General features: G+C 38.2%; 2 protein-coding genes across 5 annotated transcripts; one reads left to right on the top strand and one right to left on the bottom strand.

Moving 5' to 3' along the window:
• Positions 1-2: 2 nt before the first annotated feature.
• Positions 3-3466, top strand: mpg (N-methylpurine DNA glycosylase). The gene is made up of 3 exons (XM_053492147.1): positions 3-346; positions 2785-2989; positions 3072-3466. The coding sequence occupies exons 1-3, from the start codon at positions 149-151 to the stop codon at positions 3449-3451; spliced, it is 783 nt and encodes a 260-aa protein (XP_053348122.1). The 5' UTR covers positions 3-148; the 3' UTR covers positions 3452-3466.
• A 47-nt stretch (positions 3467-3513) lies between these two features.
• On the bottom strand, positions 3514-20835 carry nprl3 (NPR3-like, GATOR1 complex subunit). 4 transcript variants are annotated; one of them, XM_053492143.1, is made up of 15 exons: positions 20616-20835; positions 20257-20513; positions 19081-19150; positions 16396-16434; positions 15451-15583; positions 14603-14677; positions 11991-12144; positions 11729-11810; positions 11498-11635; positions 10100-10256; positions 9179-9285; positions 7041-7170; positions 6748-6937; positions 6439-6631; positions 3514-4246 (listed from the first exon to the last, which is right to left on the bottom strand). In XM_053492143.1, the coding sequence occupies exons 2-15, from the start codon at positions 20444-20446 to the stop codon at positions 4081-4083; spliced, it is 1824 nt and encodes a 607-aa protein (XP_053348118.1). In that variant the 5' UTR covers positions 20447-20513; positions 20616-20835; the 3' UTR covers positions 3514-4080. The 4 variants fall into 4 exon arrangements, with proteins under 4 accessions (XP_053348118.1, XP_053348119.1, XP_053348121.1 ...); XM_053492144.1 differs by lacking the exon at positions 16396-16434; XM_053492146.1 differs by lacking the exon at positions 20616-20835 and having other exon boundaries at positions 20339-20423.
• Between the last annotated feature and the right edge of the window lie 1055 nt (positions 20836-21890).

The raw sequence follows: 21890 nt of genomic DNA, 5'->3' as shown, positions 1-21890 counted from the left end.
CCCGGAAGCAAATGCAGAATTGCAGAATATAACATCAACATTTATAACATGTAACGTTATATATACACAAGACTGAAATGAGCAGCAGGGGGAAATCAGTCAGTGCGATAAGTTTAAAGTGAAGCTTTGTGTGTGTGCGTGTGTGGACATGTCGAGTCTGAAGAGAAGGTTGATGTCTCAGAGTGAGGTGCGTGAGCCGGGACAGAAGCGCCTCCTGGGGCCGAGTGAGGAGCACGAGCCCCGCTGCAGCCAGTACTTCTCCAGTAAAGCTGTTACTGGGACCAGACTGAGCTCCCAGTTCTTTAACCAGCAGTGCGTTGATTTAGCCAAAGCACTTTTGGGGAAGGTGAGCAGGAAGGCTTAAATTGGAAGTGATGGCAGATCAAAATGTCACCTGAGAATCAGTTTTTATCTCTATATAAATAAAATAAATGTCTGTATATGGGTAAGAACTCTCTCTTTCAGTGATTTCTTTAGGTTTCACACACTTGTGAAACTGGAACCTGTCGCAGTGTCACACAAAACTGTCTGGACAGAATTTACTGAATCTCCTGCAGTCCTCAGATCTCTGCCTGAAGTTTAATCTGCACCATCAGTGAAATCTAAATGTTAAGTAAAAGTGATGTTATGAACAGTTATGTCTGGGATTTAATAATCTACTTTAAAATAATCTACTAATGCGCTACTGTCTCAGTGTAAACGAACACCTGCACCAATAGATATTAATTAGAAAAGATAAAGTGAATATTTTTACTGGGATTAGTTCATATTTTCACTTTGGCTGAAATAACAGCGCTGAAGTGGTATAAGTGAATTTTAACACGCTGGAGTCGTTTTAAGACAAAACTTCATCTTTATCCCATCTACTTTTTCCATTTCTCATCTGTGATTCACTCTCCGATTACCGAACAGGGAGTGTATTTGTCTGACCACCAAAGAAGGACAACTTAGTGTAAACAAGGCGTAAGATACTTAACCTTACAGAATGTGATTCAGGTCAGGGTCAGGGGTAGCTCAGTGGTTAAGGCATTGGACTATGGTTCGGAAGATCCCAGGTTCAAACCCCACAACCGCCAAGTTGCCACTGTTGGGCCCTTGAGCAAGGCCCTTAACCCTCAACTGCTCAGATGTGTAATGAGATAAAAATGTAAGTCGCTCTGGATAAGAGCGTCTGCCAAATGACTAAATGTAAATGTGATTTCTTTGTAGTAATAAGTTAGACAGAGAGTTCTGCTGTACAGAAAGACACACAGACATGTACGTGGGCTTCAACCTCAAATAATAATAATAATATCACTGATTAAATTAAAGATCAGATCAGATTATTATTGTAAGATTTAACATTTTACCTGTTTCTACAAACACTTTAACCATCAACAACACATACTTCTGCTAGTATACTGTATGGTCAAAATTTTGTGCACCCAAACCTTCACACGGGCTCCGATTATTTTCTTAATATAATATCTGATAGTTGCTCGTCTATTAACATGGACATTGAACTTTTATGGACATTTAAAAAAAAAAAACGAATGTACAAACAGAAAAACAAAAGAGCTTTTGTTTTAAAACAGCGAAGCTCTGGACCAGCAGGTGTGTCGATTTACTTTAACATTATCAGTGATGAATTTAAGCCTTGTTTAGTGAAGCTTTGAAAACAATCTATAAAAGCAGCTTGACTTTACATACATAGCAGTTTCTATAAACCTGAAATTACAGCCAAAAATTATATTCCCTGTAATAATATGGCCAGGCTAAGGAAAGAGGCTTATTTCTAATAAACATTGGCACAGACTATAGCTTCCAATGGTCGTAAAATCCAGACACATAACTGAGGGCAGAGCTACCCCAAAAACCAGGGGTCACTGCGAGGATGTTAGGATGGCACGAAAAGCTGTATAGCCAGCAGCATTAGGAGAAGCGACAAACTAACTTTGGGGCTGTAATGATCCGACTCTTAGTACTCAGAACTTGAGTTCAGATCCAAAAGTTTTCCAGGGCTTTAGGTTGGAAAATCATATCCGGATCCTTGCTCTGCTTGCACTGTTTGTCATTTTAGACTGCTTAGAATGGTAATGAGCGCGGGGGTGAGACGTATGAAAGCAATTATGTTGGAGGGCATCCGGCTTGCTGTGGAACCCTCAGACCCCCACACCATTTACGTGTGTGTGTGTCCTTTATAGCGAGAGAGTGCGAGAAAGGAAGTGCTGGTTACTAGGGTTAAAATAAGAAACCTTGCACAGTCAGTTATTAGTCATTTTTAGTATTAAGTGGCTTTCATATAACAACACTTCAATTTAATTAATGTTTATCTTTTACTGACACACACATGTTAACACCATAGTTAATGGATTGTTTGCTGTATAAGTTTAACCGAACATGGCAGAAATAGAACAAACAAATAGTACGTACGAACTCTGCAGCTGACCGTTACTGGTACCCACTTTTAACAGTCATGGGGCGATTGCGCCCCCTGCTGACTGTTATTAGTTTGCATGCGTTCATGTTTTTTTTCTGGCTTCACTGGAGTTAACCAAGAACTTGTAATAAATTTAAAGATCCTATTTCTTCAGAAGAGATACCCGAGACATCCTTGTTTAAGTGTCTAGAGCCACACCTCTGAAGAAAAGAGCAGAGCTGAGCAACTCCTTATATGAGGTTACAATAAATGGAAAAATCTAATTGGCTTTTTTTGAGCCCCAGTCAATACAACAAAAAAAATGGAAGATAAATAAATTAACAGAGGTTTTGAATAACAGGTGCCATTTTGTGTGTGTTGTTAAGGTGCTGGTGCGCAGGCATGCTGATGGCACAGAGCTGAAAGGTAGGGTGGTGGAGACGGAGGCCTACTTGGGCGGGGAAGACAAGGCATCGCACTCAGCTGGTGGCAAGCGCACGGAAAGAAACGCAGCCATGTTTATGAAGCCTGGCACCATCTACGTCTACCCAATTTATGGCATTTATCTCTGCATGAACATCTCCAGCCAGGGTAAGGCTTCCTGCAGGAACTTGCCTTAAGGTGAAACGAGACAATCGTGTTGATTTCTGTATGTCTGTGGGTGTGTGTGTAGGGGAAGGGGCAGCCGTGCTTTTGCGCTCCCTGGAGCCTCTTCAAAGTCAGGACATCATGAGGCGGCTGCGGGCATCCAAACGTAAAGAAGGCGCCAAGATGGTGAAGGACAAAGAATTATGTAATGGCCCGTCTAAGCTGTGCCAGGCCCTGGACATTCAGCGCTGCTTCGATCGCAGGGACTTGGCCTCAGACACCGATGTGTGGCTCGAGACGGACATGGAGTGGGTGACGCCGGACGCGAGAGGCGTGGTCTCAGCTCCTCGGGTCGGAATCAATTCGCATGGAGAGTGGGCCACCAAACCATTACGCTTTTACCTGCGAGGTCACCCGTGTGTCAGCGTGGTGGACAGAGCGGCCGAGAGCAAGCAGGAAGACTGATTAATGAGAAAAAAAGAAAAAAACTGATGTAGTCCACTAATATTTGGAAATCTCTAGATCCAGGAGTGTGTGGGAGTGGGTCTTGTGCTTAGTGAGGTGTTTTTCTTACTGGAGCCTGGAATGATAAATAAGGGGCAATATTTTTTAACCCAGTTGATTTATGACATCAGGGATTATCTCTTAACCTCTTATAGGAAAGAACACAAACTACTAATTTAATGGCCCCAAACACATGACTACAGCTTACGAATAATAAACTCTTCTTCATCTTCTGACAAAACCACATCGTCACAATGCTTTACATCATAAAAGCTTTATACAGTGAATCAGTCCAGCCTTATAATATGAACAACTTCATTCTCTTCATTTGTACAGTGGGTTAGGATCTCCAGCACACACACACCTAATCAAAACTATATAATGGGGTATACAGTCCATAAGGTCCCAGGTTTAAACCCCACCACCACCAAGTTGTTGGGTCCGTGTTTAACACCCTTAACCCTCATCTGCTCAGAATAATGAATAATGAGATAAAAATGTCGCTCTGGATAAGAGCGTCTGCCAAATGCTAAAATGTTAATATAGGTCAGTTATTCTGGTCAGTTAATATACTGTTATTCGTGTCAGTGCTACTCGGGTGGCGTTTGGAACAGTGAGATGACCGGGTCCTCGTGGTTGGTGACCACTAAAACGCTGCGGAACTTGTCAAAGAGAGTCTTTAGCTGCGAGCGCCGCATGTTCTCGTTGTACATGATCTCCTCAAGGTGGTGATGCCCTCTGAAGTAGTGGAGCAACCTGTGGGGCACATGGAGGTTAATCAGGATGGCAAGTTCTGCTGGATCATGAACAAATTCAAGCGTTTAGTGAGTAATTTAAAGAAGTCATACCAATACTATTACGACTTATATTTTAGATAAGTGGGAATTTTATGTTTAGATCTCCAAAAAGCCCCAGATACTGGGAAAAGAAATCCTTAGAAAAACAAGAGGGCCCTGACACACTATGACATCAGCACTTTTAGACATTAGCGCTATCATAGGCATTGCGCTGACATAATATGAAATAATAGCTTGGGCCCTAATAATTCTTAAAAGAACGAGAGGGCTCTTACACACTATGACGATATAGGGCTGACGTTATAGTGCTTGGACCCCAATTAATTAATGAACACTAGATTGATCAGAATACTGGCTAGATATTGTTAATGTGTTAATAACTTAATGTACCTTGGAATGTCTGTAAATAGTATCCCATAAGTCAATGGTGTACTGTTTTAGTTATTAAAGTAAAATGATCTTAAACCAATAGTCCAGCGTTGGAACGCCCTAGTGTGATTGTGACATGGCTGAAATCATTTTGTTTTGATTACATAAGTGTGTGAAGCATCAGTATCGCTCTGTGTGTGTGAGATAGAGTCTGTTTAGAGACATGACTATTGCGTGTGGGAATACAGCCAGGAAATTAGCAGATATCAGGACAAAAAGAAAAACCTTTCACAAGTGTGTTTACTGATCTGTTTAGGTGTACAGTAGCTCGAGAGTAGATAAAGAAGTGAGAGGCCCAGGGGCAGAACGGTGGAGGAAGATAAATACATCAGATTTCTGTAGATGAGAGACACATACCTTACAGATCCTCAGTGTGCACCTTTTATTAAATAATACTCAAAAAAGTGAAGAGGAGACTCTGGTATGCTTACAGTTTTAATTAAACAGAAAAACTAAAATCGGGGAAAGAAGGAACACAGACGTTGGACAGAATGAAAACAGTGTTATGGAGAGAGAGAGAGAGTGATGTAAGCCTGAGGTGTTGGAATCAAATCACAGAACATGTAAGACACTGGAGAAGAGCTGCATGCCACAGTGGCAGGAGTGTGTGTGGGGAGTACCTGACTGGATAATACAAAAGAAAGCAGAAAAAAACAAACCCTCAACACCTGCATCCGGTTCACGGCAGGTGCTTCAAGTGAAGTGAAGCTGATACGGCGTGCTTTAACACACTGACAGCAAGAAACAGGCGCAGAGGGTCTGCAAGGACCTAATTGTTTAAAAAATGATTTTATATTTTTTTAAATCCAAGTTCATCCTTCATCTATGGCGCTGTCAAAAAGTATTAGCTCCTTTCTGATTTTATTGCATATCTGTCACATTTAAATGATTCAGTCTGTTATGACCAAGAGTCATATATATATAAATGTGTTGCATAATTAATAGTTTTCTTTCCTTCTTTGGATGTGTTGTGGGTGTTTTGTGAGAGTGGGTGTGTGTGGGTGGAGTTATAGCAGATCTCCTGTGACTTGCTGTGTCAGCTGATTGGACAAGTTGGGATCCCATGTTAAAAACCCACCGATGACAGCTATCCTTCTGTCTCTGCCCTGCCACCCCCACTGAACCATTTGTATGTGAACTATGTCTCATGAGATGTGATGCTAAAATGTGCAGTTTCATCAGCGACCATAACGGAGTAGCAATAAACTAGTAGTAAAATAATCACTGTTTATTGAGCACATTGTAGCCTCCATAGGAGTGAGAAGCCCTTTTAATTTACCTCTGTATTTTTCTCCTGTTGTTTTGTTTAGGAAGTTCGGTTAGAACAACCTGCATTTTATTTTGCGTTTGATTTTGGACTAGACAAGCCTAGGCCGCCGGTAGAGTGTTTCTATTTGTTGTTTTGGGCATTGCTTAACTCCGAGTATAAATAAAGGCTACATTTACTTTGTTGAACCTCGTGGCTACCTTTACTTGGGAGTGGGAAGGTGGTTAGAGGCCTGATCATGTTGTGCCCATTACAACCCTAGGTAGAGTCCAACAAACTAAATTTTAATATTACACAAAGATAACCCGAGTAAATACAAAAATGCTGTTTTTAAATGATTTCATTTATTGAAGAAAAAAAACTACCTGGCCCTATGTGAAAAGAAATTGCCCCTTCATGATTTAACACAGAATAAACTTTGTAAAACTTGTAATTCATCAGTGGCTCTTTGTTACCTGGCAAACATGCGCAGGTCATCAGGGTTCTGTGCAGCAGGCACACTGAGGATGGCTTGGCGCTCATGTTCGCTCAGGCTGGCCAGGAGCGTCTCTGTCATTCTCTTGTTGAGTGGAGAATCTCCACCCGGCAGCAGCTCGGCACTGGAGTTGTCCATGCTGGGGCTCGTCAGGGTCATGTCGTCGCTGCTGGCTGGTGATGGACAAAGAGGAACAGGACTGATTAGGCTTAATGAGAGAGAGAGAGAGAGAGAGAGAGAGAAACGTCAGTCAGAATGACTGAAGGCTGAAATGACGTGAGGATGTTACTCGGGGAGCCAAAACTGAGAGTGTTGGGCGTGCTGAGGCTGCGTCCGGATACGCGGTTAACCACTGGCATCTCGTCCTCCACTGGGCACGTCTGTTCCTCGCTGGGGGGCACAAGCAGGCATGCGTAGGTGTGGAGCTGGATCAGCAGCCGCCTCTGCAGCATCCACACCACCATCTGGATCAACTGGGCCTGTCTCAAGAGACAGACTTTAGCACTCGTGTCTCCACCACACCACCATCCTGACAACCGAGATAAGCTTAGACTCGGCCATGCTGCCTTTTATGATACTGACCTCGTGTACAGAAGCGTCCAGTGGGTTCTTGAACTCGGACAGAGATACAGGTAGAGAGAACTTGGCTAAGACGGAGGGTAGGTCGTAACCTGGGAACTGCTGGGAAAACTGCTTTGCCAGTGGAGAGTACCTAGGACGAGACGTAAAACCTTACCTACATACAGTATATCTACAGCTCGTTCAAGTGAACCTTTTTATTATCCTCTTAACAGTAAACCAGTTTTACAGGTTAAAAGAGTCGAAAGACTGTTAAGTTGAGGTGGGTCACTCACTCACTCACTCGTCATCTTAGGGGTGGGAATCTTTTACCATCTCACGATTCAATTCGATTCCGATTCTTGAGGCCACGATTTGATTTAAAATCGATTTTTGATTCAAAAAGATTTTCGATTCAAAATGATTCGATTTTATTCATAATGATTTCTAATCGGGTTTCTGATTATGATCTACTCTCATCTGCTTTGCTATACAGAATGACAAACAGACATTAAAGTGTCTTTTTCACATTTATTAAGTTAAATTCTCAGGCTACTCATTAGTAGCTAGCTATAAAATAAGTTGGAACAAAAATAAAGTGCTTCTTCATAAGAAAATCTATATTTTACAGTCAGATTCAGTAACTTAAAGAATAACAAGTTATGAAAATAAAGTACATCACATATTAGTGCCACTCTGGTCGTTTCGGTTAGGGCACTGGCGACCTTTCCTTTCTTTTAGTCTCAATGTAAAGCTGTGACACAGCTGTTTCAGTGAAAAACTTGCGGGACGGTATGGTGTACCTCGGCTCCGCTGTCTGTAACATGCAGACGAACCCCTCGTTCTCCACCACACTGTAAGGCCTTAGTTCTTTGGCAATGAAGCAAGCGATAGACCGAGTTATTTTTTTTGCTCTCTCGGAGTTGGCAGGGAGTTTCGTGAAGCACTGCAGTGTGCGCTGAGCTCCGGGTGATGACTAGTAATATGACCATGCGCATTTGTTGTGCTGCCGAAGTACTTGGTCTTCGTTTTGCAAAGCTTGCACACTGTGTATGTCATGTCCAGCGCAATGCTTCCAGACATTCGGTAAAAACCGAAATGACGCCAAACTTTAGCTTTAAGTGAAGACGGGGCTGACTGGATCTCCCTGTCATCCATATTTGCCTTCTCTTCGTTTTAGTGATTTGCCGTGCACGCTTACGTGCAAAAACCGGCTGCGTGGTGGCATCAGTACAGACCAGTAGGCTAGTTACAAAAATGGAGACGAACAGCCAGCTGATTTTATTTATTTATTAAATCGATTCTTGGACATTTCAGATTGATTCTGAATCGTTGCAAATGAGAATCTAGATTTTTCTGTAAATCGTTTTTTTGGCACACCCCTACGTCATCTGTACTGCTTTATACTGTATAAAGGGCCTGGAGCCTCTCCTAGGAGACTCAGGGCAGGGTACACCCTGTACGGAGTGCCAATCCATCACAGGCCACTCTGATGCACACTCACTCACACACTACGGACAATTTGGGAACGCTAATACTGTAAGTCCAATCTGCTTGACTGTGGGAAAAAAAACAGTGTACCGGAGGAACCTCACCAAGCACGGCGTGAACATGCACAATATCTGCACAGACCCCGAGGTGAGAATCGTCCCAGATCCAAGAGGTGCGAGATGATAGTGCTAACTAGTGATGGGGTGTAGGGGTGTGCCAAAAAATCTCGTTCATGAACGAGAGTCTTTAACGTGACTCAAATAAACGAGTATCGTAGAGAGTGATTCGTTCATTTTCTATGTTCGTTTCCTCTGTAGGTTATAGACAGGAAACAGAAATGAGTCTTTTTGGTCCGAATCATTCGTTCTTTTGTCATGTGACTCCCATAGACGCTATTTGGTGCAATAGATTTAAAAGAACGAACGTCTCAGACTAGAAGATATGATGGTGAGCTGCTCATTCGGTTTATTATAATATGTCCTTAGCTGCCTTGTAATAATGTCATTACTGGAACTATAGACAAGATTTGTGTATGTAGACGTCTGTTTATTTGAAAATGTAACATTTTATTTCTGAAAAAAAAAAAAAAGTCACTAAAATGATTTAAACTTCCCATCACTAGTGCTAACCATTACGCCACCGTGCCGCCAGTTGAGGTCAGTTATACTCACAGAAATATATTGGCATGTGGAGACAGCATGTATACGTTGTTCTCACAGAGTGGATACACGATGATGGCTTTACCCCAGTAGACCAGCTGCGCAGCTATCTGAAAGACCTGTGGAGGCAGCAGAGAGCCAGGGGAGAGATGAGGATCGTCCACAGGCATACGCAAACATAACAACTTGTACTGATAATGTAGCTGGTAAACCAAATCACATACAAGATGTAAAGGCATTGGACTACTAAGTGGAAGGTCCCAGGTTCAAACCCCAGCACCACCAAGTTTGAGCGAGGCCTGTGACCCTCAACTGCTCAGTGGTATAATGGAATGAAAATACAAGTTGCTTCGGACTATAAGAAGCTACGGACAATATAATAGGCTTCATTAAACAAAAAGACTATTATTTAAAAAAAATTAATAAACAGCTTAATATTTAATTATTTGAATTAGGGTTGTACCTAATCTGTGCTAATGTGCCTGCATATAACTGTTTCATAATTTAATCAGCTTCCTGTCTGAAAAATGTTTTAGCACCCCTCCCTTCCCCCATTTATAAACTGCTGTAAATCATGCCCACTAGATGGTAGTATTCGACCAATTATCACAATCTAAAAAGAACTTTGATGACGGCATTACTCATTGATTTTCCGACACTATAAAATCAATCATTTTTACATACAACATAAATGACATCTTAAACTCTAAACTCTGTGTACTGTGATACATTTGCATTTCTGCACTTTAATTAGACATAAGAGCTAAAGGTCGCGCGCAACAGATGTGCGCTCTGTTAACAAATATGAATGAAGTAAAGGATTTGTCCCAAAAGAATCATTTAATTTAAATATCAGTAAGAAATCAGTTTATAATCAAAAAATCCCTGTCCTGGTAATCTGGTAACGGATATATTATTGAAGTGCTTATTCACCTGCAGGAGAGCCAGGTCAGCGTCTTGTGCCAGCTGCTGGAGGTTCTTCATAGCTGAACAGATCTTAATGAGCCGTAACAGAGCAGGAGAGCAATCGAGCGGGAGCTGATCCAGCAGAGCCTTCTCACTGTCCAGCAGCAGCAGGGCATGGTACGGCCTACAGGGACATTACACACCCTTAATACACACCTTAATATACAGTTAAATTAAAAAATACTGTCAACACATCAAATGAAACCATATATTTTGTTTCCTATGGTTTGCATAAGGCTTTCAGATCCAAAGATAGAGACAGTAAAAGCAATTTTTTTTCTCCTAGCAAAGTATTTTTTTTCTCCTAGTTTTGACCATCTCTCTGTTTATTTGGAAGTCAAACTGGGACTTTTGCTGGAATTTATGGTGGAGCTGTTAAAAAAAACAAAGACATTTACAGAAGACATTCAGCACAGTACGGTGATAAGACTCTTAGGCGCAATAAAACATTTTAACAGTGCAAACATTTTACAGAAGGCGGTACAGTATGTCAAAAGTCCCAGTTTGACTTAAACAACCTCTTATATTTGTCATTGGTCAACATTCTTTGTTTAACAAGATACATGAATGTATATTCATTACCTGACTTGTTTTAAATCAAGATTCTGTCTCTTTTCTGTTTATTTATTTTTTTTATTCTAATAAGGATTTTGAATGTGTGACAATATTTAGGCCTATAGAAACAGGTCGATATCGAACAACAGTGTTCTTAAAGACTACAATGATAATGTAAATGTATATCCATTACATAAATGCATTAGAAACATTTTAGGAGAAATGGAATTTGTAAATAACAAAAATAATAATAATAAATTTATTTTATGCAACTGTATTCTAATATTTCTAAATGTTTCTTAAGCTTCTGTTATACAAACATTTTTGACCAATCTCTTATAAGGTGCTAATACAGAAAATAGAAAAGAAAATCTCACACCCCTATGTATTATAAATGAAATTAGACAAGGGAACAAACATTAAAATCCATGTTAAATTCATAATTCAATGTTAATTTATTATGTTGGAAATGTATTTATTTAAAATGTTACTAAAAACAGATAGTCTTTGCACTTGACAGTTTATTTCTGAATAAAGTGGGGGGTAATATATACAAGAAATGTTATTTAAAAAAAGACAATTATAATTCTGAAAATAATATTTTTTCCACTTACATCAATGGGACACGTAATCACAGTATAGATAGATAGATAGATAGATAGAAAAAATACCTGCCTCAATGCAACATCACCGTTTTATAATTAATTGAGCGAAAGAGCGAGGACAGTCATTAAGCTCGTGACAGACTCTCACCACTAGGGGCACACTCTGCCCAACTGTGAACAGACTGCCTCTACATGATGGTCTTACCGGATGGCCTTTAGGCTACGCTCCAAGGCGTCAGGGGGGATGTGGTTCCCTCCGACACGATGGATCTTGTGGGGCAGACAGAAGCTGACCTCCAGCCAGTTGTTGATGTGAATCCGCACCACTCCAGTTGTGCAGAGGCTGCGGAGAAACACAAAAAATAAATCGTTACATTAACGCAACCTGGTGACCAACTCTTCACATGAACAGGAAGAGTTCCAGATAAAGGCTTACCTGTCATAGGCTTCCTTTAGGTCTCTTGCCAGTTTACACTTGGGAAGAATCTGTCGAAAGGGAGACTGCAGAGTGCCATCCGCTGAGATGGTAAACAAAAGAGACAGGGTCAGGTGAGAGTCAGGTGCCTGGGCTATAGGGCTAATGCTAATATCATAAAATATAGTGCAAGCAGTTACTAGTAAGATAAAGAGCTGGAAAAGAGAATGACTGACAGAATCAAGATCAGAATTTATTTTAGTTTGGGTTTGAGAGGCCTCACTTTCTGTCATGGTGGTGAGCTCATCTTGCACCGCCAGCATGAGTTTGGCCTCTCTGGTGAGGTACTGGCAGCGACGCTCCTCATGCTGCAGGGCAATAGCGATGCGCCTCGACAAGTTGTGCATGCAGCTTATCACTGATGAGTCTGCATTGGCCTGCAGGGGGCAACAGAGAGAGGGCAAGTGTGAGAAGAGAACAGTAACAATGGTAAAAAACCAAACTCCAGAGAATCACTATTAGTCAGAACATACCCTGCCCTAATTATTCACAGGGATCATAAGATGCCCAGGGTAAAGCACACAACTGGCAATGGGAATTATCAGAGAGAGAAGCCGATATGATTGAGATTTTGTAAATATAACAATTTTACATACATTTACAATCATTTTTCTGATTTTGTTACAATTCTAAACCTTTGCAAATAATTCCCTCCTACCACAAGGCTGTGCGGCCTGCCAACATGCGAGGAGTTTAGAGCACACCACTTGTGGGATTTTAGAGGAACAGTGACGTTTTGCCACCCAAAATGCAAACTGATAAATCAAAATTATATTTAAAACGTTGATTACTAAGTCAGTGTGCAATACACAAACAAATCACGATACATTGCTAAATCGATTTTACCCAATCTCTATGATCTACACTCGTCGGTACATTATACATTATATGAGCTCACAAATGCCACAAGAACTTTGTCCCATCCACAGAGTCATGTCCCATCCACACAGACAGTTGCTCCTAGCCACAGACTGTGGTGGCATTGTTTAAACTCCTGACAATAGGGCATACAATATAAACCACCTCTGTGTGGATTTAGAAATACCTAACCTTAATTTACCACACTTATATCCAGATAAACATATGGAAATGTGAAAGATCTGGTGTGTTTTTCATGTGGAGATATAGACGGCTAAATTTGCCCCAAAGCATTATTGATTAATATTTTTTTGTTAATTTCAGCAGGCCATAAATTGGCAAACATTCAACTAGTATTTGGACCTCCTATTTCAGACATCCTTCAGTCAACATATTAATGACTTTTTTCTTTTCCGTAAAAACTGAACGGTGTAAAAAAGATAAAAACGTAATTCGCTCTGGATAGGGCGTTGGCCAAATGCCATAGATGTAAATGTAGTTGTGCGAGGCTCTCATGCCAATATGTTCTAAGAAATGTTTCCAGCGCCTTGTTGAATCTGTACCATAAATAATTAAGGCAGTTCTAAAGGTGAAAGAGGTCTATTCCCATACTAGAAATTAAATGGCAAAAACTAAGAGAAAATACTTGCATTTATTTAAAAAAACAAAAAAAAAAATTGTAAAGAGAAGGTTTTTGTAACATTATGTAGGTTCTCCCAGTGTCGCTGTGGAGCTTCAGTGTGCAGGTCCCAGAATACAGAGCCTGCTCTACATAACATTGGTACAAGATCACAACATACAGTTATAGCAGTATTATTTAAAATCATCTATTGCACTATAATATCGTGGATTGCACTATAAATACACCAGAAACTAAATTACTCAGCTACCTTATAAACATCAGCCAAGTAAAGACAAAGTAAATATTATTATTGCTACACCTCTCGTGTAAGCACTACTGCAATTCCTATTGGCCCAAACATGGTATCTATGTTTGGTATTTATGTTAACAACAATTATTATCCAGATTATAAAAACCTATTTTAACTGAATAAACTATAGATATTTTTGTTTTACAGCCACTTAACATGCGGTGTGTGTCTAATTTACAGCATTTACAGTATGCAAAACCACTGTTGGTTATTTGGGGAAAAAAATACTTAATTTTGCACAGAATGTTTTAATTTACAGCGATTTTCACAGGTCATACGCTTCTAGAAGGTTACACCAATTTAGGTATCAATAATCTAAAGAAAAATGAATAATTTGCATTTTAAATGATTATTGTTTGAAGTAAGACAGTGATAAATGGCCATTTTTGGGGCACAAATAAAAACATCTCTCCAAAAAGGCTAAAATTTTTAGGGAAGCAAGATCGGTCACTTCAATGTTGTATAAACTTTAGAAGTAGCTTCTTTGCCACACACATTTTCTGTATTATATTTATAACATAAAAAAATATATAATCTACACTGTATTTTCGCCATATATTTCACTGAGAACTATATGTGTCACTTGTGTAGCACTAATATTAGCCTGAATTTATTTTGTTTACTACTCAATTATACATCTAGAAGGTTATATTTCAATCATACAAAACATTTTTTAAACATAAAACAAAATTTAAGTAAGCAGGCTTGGGGTGTTTTTTGCAGAGTCAGTTGGACCTTGGGTGAGGTTCGAAGGAGGGGAGGGGGACATGCAGGTGTCAGATATGAGCGGCTGTAAAAGTTGACTAAGCACTATTTTGTGCTGAGTCAAGGTGGCACTGCGGAGCTGAGTAAGGGTAGGGCAGGGCAGGGAAGGGCAGTGTGACTAAGCTAAAGTGGATTCCTGATAGACAGGTTGCCAGGGGCTTATCAAAACCCCACTCCCTTACTGGAAAAAATAAAGTCATATCATCAGCTTAATTGGAAACAGCTGTTTCACTTCGTCTTCTTAAAAAAAAAAAGGTGTCATTTGTCAGCATTTTCTTACCCTTAGTGCAAACACAACACTAAACAAGATCATGGTTGGCGTTTCTCTTTTTGGTGAAGGATCTGTTTTGGAAACCTATGAAAAAAAGAGAAAGACTAATTACTTTTCATTTTGCAATAAACAGCACAGCATACAGCTTATTATTTAACATCAGTTATTAATAAACGCTTTAGGCCCGAATAAATAAAACATTTATTGTTCATACTAATTACAGTTCTGACTAGTACAGGCTTTTTTTCATACAGGTCAAAAATATGATGCGCATCAAAACAACTAAAAAATTGTATTAATTTAAACTGCATTTGAATTCTGTTTACAATCATGGTAATATTGCTGTTACTATGTAAAGCAGAGGAACATTCATCTGCAGAAAAAAAATTAATGAATCTCCACTACAGAGCATAATTTGGATAGATTTTTGAAACTTTATGATTTTCTCATTTTTATTTTTCAATTTCAACCTGGCCTTAATATCTTCTTCAACTTGTTGCTATCTATCTATTCATTCATCTAATTTGCGTAAAAACAACGATTAAAACTACAGATCAAATGTGAAATAGCCTTTAAAAGATTGCAAAACGTATTACGTATAAAAAAAAACATTTAATATAAAATTATTTATTATTACTTATTCTTAAAAACACACTTTAGAGAAGTGTAATCCATTTTATATTTACAAGGTTATCTAGTAGCAGGCAAAATGAATGTAGTTAACTCAGCCACTAGGTGATGCCCTTAGGTCAAAAAGCCATCATGTTTATCTCCTACATGCCACATGGTCCAAGCCTCAAGCCTAAATCAAGCTGATATTGTTCATCTACGTTGTTGTTGTTGTTTATTTTTCAAACCTGAATGTTGTGTGGTGTCTGCAAAAGAGTAGGATGTCCAACAAAGCGAACATTATCGATCTTCAGTTCAAACTTTTTGCCGCACATGTCTGACTTGGTGGCCAAAATGGTTGCGAGAATGATGTCTGAAAATCTTTCGGGAAGAAAAAAAGTCAGGATAAATTAAACAGCAATTGGAAAAATCAAATCTCAGAGCAGGAGTGGATCGTAAATTTTCAGTTCTTATTCAGGAAACACATACTGATTGGCTACAATACTGTGTACCAACAACAAGTTAAATGACTTACAGGGAAACTTACAGAGGAAAGACATTAACAGTACATAGGCTAAGAATAATATTTGAAATGACAGATACACATTTTTACTGCTCATGCTTTAAGACAATCAATAAAGATGTGATTAAAACCCCCAGAAAGGCCCGATGATGGAAGAAGTGATCTGTGGTCATACAAAAACCTTTTAACAAGTAGTGAAAAGATTTTGTCAGAAAGAAGAAAAAGAAAAAACTGCATTTATTTATTGAATATGTGCATGAATTGTAAACTTTATTATTTTCTTGCAGATAAAAAGATTTAACACCTTAAATTACATGAAATAAATTAATGCAAATTATTTTGCATTATTTTTATTTACATTGATTTAGGTAATGAAAAATTCAATGTATAACTGATGTTGTAAAATGTAACATGATTAATATCACCCATAATTATACACCAGGATTTCTGAATTACCTTTGACTGGCTTGTAAATGATCATCCATTTACAGTTATACTTGATTATTAGTACAAAAGTACTTTTCTTCAAATTAACTTAAATATTACACCCAGGTTACACTGCATTAAACGGCGAAAAACTGTGAAACCGGAGTGAAACAGTAAATTAATAAAACACAGGTGTTCTAGGGGAGAAAAAAAGGAAATGTGGTTTGAAATGATTTAATCTTACCCTGCTACCAACTGTTCATCAGTTAATGGAGTTTGCTCTCTGAAATGGGAATACGGCCATAAAAAAAAAGAAATACAGGAAAATAACAGCACAGAATTCGAATTTACCAAACAAGAATCGTAAAAATTAATTAGTCGGGAATTTCCATAAATTCCGTTCTCAAGGAAACGTCTGCTTAAACCATCACTAATACAAAAAAATAAAAATATCTGTTGATGTATACCTGTTTAACATTCAAAAGTTATTGTTACGTGTAAAATACATTAACGCACATTGTCAGTTCAATAGATGTTTTTAAAAGCAGTGTTTGGCAAAGTACACAAATACTTTATTTGAGTGAAAGTAAAGATACCCTAAATAAAATATTACTTTATTAAAAAGTAGTCATCATCCATTTAGGTATATTTGATTAGTGGTAGAAAAATACTTTTCTTCAAATTTACTTAAATATTAAATACACTGAGCTTGTATTAGCTCACAGTAGTCTTTAAGTAAAAGTGAAAGTCTCTCTCTCTCCCTCTCATTGCTTCCCGACTGTGAGCTCTGTAAGTGCTCTGTAGTCACTAGCTTTGTTCCATTCGAAAGGGTACTTCGCAGGGTGCTTCAGACCGATGGGAACACACCTTCTGTCATCTCCATTTCTGATTTTAATGACCAGGGCCCGTATTCACAAAGCTTCTTAGAATTCTCTCAGAGAACTCATATCTTAGCTTAAAAAAATCCTAGCTTGGAGTCTTAGACTAAAAGTGATTTAGGAAACTTTTTAGTGCAACTCTGAGTAAGGAAAGTACAAAAACGTTTATCTCAGTGAGGAGGTGTGGTTGACCCAGTTGCTAGGGAAGATGCAGCAATTCAAGGACTCTCACTGGTTTATACAAAATAACCTCTGACCTCTGCAAAGGTCTTTAAATGCGCTCTTTGTGAAAACAGAATACATGATAATAGAACAGACAGTGAAATCATGATGTTTGTATATGAAGAAATTGTATAGTCATGACTACAGGCTACTTTATGCAAAGTTTCTAGGCTAAATATCTTAAAGGTAATTAAACAGCCAAATGTTGAAAATTTGTCTAGTTTTGAAGCAGTAGTTTTCTTCAAGCAGTGCGTCTACTTTTCTTCACAGTAGTTATTATATTTAAGTTCTTACATTTATTTATCATACTGATTTTATTAATTGTAATCCATTTTAGATCGATGGGAGCAAAATGGCTTTAACCAGTTTACATGATTGCAGGACAGTCTGTTTAAGTCGCAGTTTTGGATGGTATGTAGTCAACAATCCAAGAGAGATGGAACGTAAAACAACAAGAGAACCAAACTGGACAGAAAAGCAGTGTTTACTTTGAGCTTTATGTTTAGTGTTTGGAGAATATTTCTTCTTTCTGCCATTTTGTCCTCAGCTATAGAAACTCTTAAGCCTCTTTAAAGTCCTCCTCTCTACTCTAAACAATTTTCAACTTAGGAGTTGTTTTTAGGAATAAGATGTTTCGTGAATCTTTACTAGTATTTAGTCCTAAATTTAAGGGGAAAATGTCATAATTCTAAGAATTTTTCTTAGAATTTCGTCATTAGGAGCTTTGTGAATACGGGCCCTGATGCATGATTACGAAATGCAATTATACAGAATAGTCCCTAGGTGGCGATATTACCGCTTTTAATACCACACACCACTCTGGTTACGTACAGTACACTATGTAGAAATGTAGGGTACAAAGAACATACAGTATATTGTTGTAGGATGTACTGAAGTACAAGTAAAAAGCATGCACTAATAAAAATGACCAAATAAAATACAAATACAAATACTATAAACATGAACTTAATTCATATAAAGTAAAGGGAGAAAACTTACTTAATTAACTTCCACCTCTGCACAAAAAATAAACAAGTGTTCAATCTGAAATAGATTTTTTTTTTAACTGTGTCTAACATAAATTAATTTCTAAATCCAAATTGGAAACAAAATGGATATAGCCCAACTATTCTTTTAATATCTATTCTTTATCTTAATCTCTATTGATAATAGTTTAAACTACTAGGTCAAATTGGCACCAACACCTAATGATTCTCAGCGTGCTTTAAGAGACCGCCGTGATACTGAGTAGGACTGCTGACTGAACTCACAACACATACACACACACACACGCACACATGTATCACCCCCTCACACACACACACGCACACACATACATACATACATACATGCAAACACACGTACATGCACACGCACGCGCTCTCACACACGCAACCTAAAGATCTGTTGCTTGTTAGATTTTAAAATTCAGTTTTATTATAATCCAAATTTAAATCGATTTATTACCTTAACGAATATAGTACTGTACAGCACTTTGGGAATTTTTTTTAGTTCTTCTAAAGTATAATTAGCTTATAAAATAATAATAATAATAATAATAATAATAATATATTATACACTTTGTATACATTATATGAATACATATGTATATATTATATTGGTCATACAGTATGAAATCTGCATTATGTCATTTTGATGATCTGATCATTCAAGAAAAATTTCTTCTGATATTTAAAAACCAGAAGTTGAGGATTTCAGAAATGTATCAAATCTCTGACAAAAAAAGTTGGAATATAAATTGGAAATTTACAAAACTCTGTCCACTGATTATGCATCAACATTAATGAGTCATAGATCATTTACAGTACCGTGAATCCCCATCCTGGTCCTCAGTGACATCATTTGTGGTCCTCAGAGCATACGGACTTCTTTGTTTTGCTTCAAACACAAACAAAAAATGGACATTCACACACTTTAATAACAACATAGCTTAAAATTAAGACAGGATATAAGTTAGCCATTAAGGGTCAAACATTTAGTGAAAGGTGATGGGAAAAAGAGTTTGTAGACTTAAAAGTTTAAAGCTAGAAATAATCTGCTAATCTTTAATGTAATCAGTGATATTATTATTATTATTATTATTATTATTATTATTTGAGGTTGAAGCCCACGTACATGTCTATCTGTCTGTCTGTCTTTCTGTACAGCAGAACTCTCTGTCTAACTTATTAATACAAAGAAATCACATTCTGTAAGGTTGAGTATCTTACGCCTTGTTTACACTAAGTTGTCCTTCTTTGGTGGTCAGACAAATACACCCCTTGTTCGGTAATTGGAAAGTGAATCACAGATGAGAAATGGAAAAAGTAGAAGAAGTAGAATAAAGATGAAGTTTTGTCTTAAACGACTCCAACATGTAAAAATTCACTTATACCACGCTGTTATTTCAGCTGTGTCATGCTATCGTCTGTTTCTTGAGGATTTTGGTGGCTTGTAGGTGCTCATAACCTCACTTCTATTTAACATTTTAAATTCATTTTTGCCACAGGTTTAACTTTAGGCAAATACCAAAGAATTATTACGTTCTGTCTTGCTAGTTTTGCTTGATGCTGTGACAAAATCGGATGGACAGACATTCAGATATACAGACGATAAACAGACAGACAAATTTTTCTGAGACTGGTTTCTGGTCCTGCAATGTGTGAAACATAAAGATATCATAGAAAGAGTGGGTTCTGGCCAACATACAGACAAAAGCTTTCTTTTATTTGTAGAGTAAATCAGCGTCATTCGCAGTGGTGTTAGTCTTGTGGCTGACCAGTGTTGTAAAAATCTTATCATGACAAGTCAATGAATATACCAATAGAGATGTCACATGTCGAACTTTAACAATTCTTTGTGCATGAGTCAGCTACTTTCTCCTGAAAAGAGTTCCTGAAACTGGTCGAACTGTCAGACATATACATTTACAGTACAGTACACACACCGTTAGAATATATATTGATATCTATCACTCTAGAAGAGTAACTGTGACAGTGACTCACTTGCAGTGCAGGATGTGGTGTCACTGACCCTCACAAACGGGTATCTGAACAGCAGTTTGTTCCCTCGGCTTCCTGAACTCACCAGGATGACACTTATAGGGCTGTTCTTCTCCCCATTCTTCTGGAAGGTGGTCTCGGGGTGTTTGGATGTCGGCTTGTGATCTAAATCTAGCGATGACTGTTTGTACATATCGCCTTTAAAGAGGTGTTAAAGGGAAGAAACACGAGCAGAATGTCTGGGCTGTCAGAGGAGTCTCCTGGGAATTAAAATGTGTTCTTTTAGAATAAAAACTGTCTACTTAACTGTAGACACATAATATGCACGCATGCCGTTTCATATTTAGACGATTCCAACGTACATTAGACCTGATGTTTGGAGAAAATGCTGCAGTAAATACTCCTCCTCTGCTTTACATCACAGCGAGTACACTTTACTTCTGCTGCTCTATGATATAAGGGACACTTTACCGTGACGGAAGACACAAAACATCCAACATTATAGTTCCACTCGGTGAACTAGTCTGCAGGACTGTTATATAAACACACAAAACACAAAGTAAACAAAATGTCCTACCCTTAAATTGTTTCGGGTGTAAACATCTGCTTCAAGAAAAAGGTTCCGCTTCCATTAGATATGTCTGGGTAGGAATCGAAAAAATGGATTTAAAAAAAGAACAATATTCAATGTAAAAAAATTAATATAAAAAGACACAACATTAAACATCTGATTTTTTTGTGTCCATTTCGGGTTGTGATATACAGTAATTATTGGCTATGAATTTCAGTATGCCTTCCTCAGACAATATATAGTGGATGTAAAAAAGTCTACAAACCCCTGGTAAAATGCATACATAAACATTTTTTAAACCTCTGAGACAGATGCCCTTCATGAAACACTGTTTCATGATAGATAGATAGATAGATAGATAGATAGATAGATAGATAGATAGATAGATAGATAGATAGATAGATAGATAGATAGATAGATAGATAGAAAGCAGTGATATCTTGTATGCTGTAGTGTGTTGGGGTAGCAGAGGTAAGACAACCCATGCTCAAAGACTCAATAAACATTTTAGGAAACCTCTCTCTGTCATTGGAGTGGAGCTGGAGACTCTAGCGAAGGTCACGAAGAGGAGAATGCTAAGGAAATTTTTCACTATTCTGAACAATACGTCCCATCCCCTGCATGTCAAACTGGTGTCCTACTGAAGCACATTCAGCTGTCGATTGAAATCACGGAGCAGCACCACAAAGGTCTTTCCTTCCTGTGGCCATTAGACTATATAACTTCTTCCCCTTCTGCTGGGAGGAGAGCTAAAATAATGGTCACAGCCCAGAAACAATAGGTGCACTAGCTTTACATTTCCAATATATTTGACTGGGTTCCTTAACATCATGTGTAATATCATTTAGCAATATCATGTGCAATATTACAGTATCTGCATTTTACCTTTCTTGATTGTTGCATTCTGTTTTTGTCTATCTTATCTTATCTTATCTTGAAAATTTACAACATAGCACATTTAATGGCAGACCACACTTTTTTAAAGATGTATTGAAACATATAGTCTTAAATTGACTTAGTCAGTCTAAAACCTTCCAGTTTGCCCCCAAATTATGTCATATGTTGT

This window comes from Clarias gariepinus, chromosome 3 (genome assembly GCF_024256425.1).
Source record: "Clarias gariepinus isolate MV-2021 ecotype Netherlands chromosome 3, CGAR_prim_01v2, whole genome shotgun sequence".
NCBI lineage: Eukaryota > Metazoa > Chordata > Actinopteri > Siluriformes > Clariidae > Clarias > Clarias gariepinus.
Note: the sequence above shows the minus strand (reverse complement) of the source record. Positions and strands in the feature narration are given on the sequence as shown.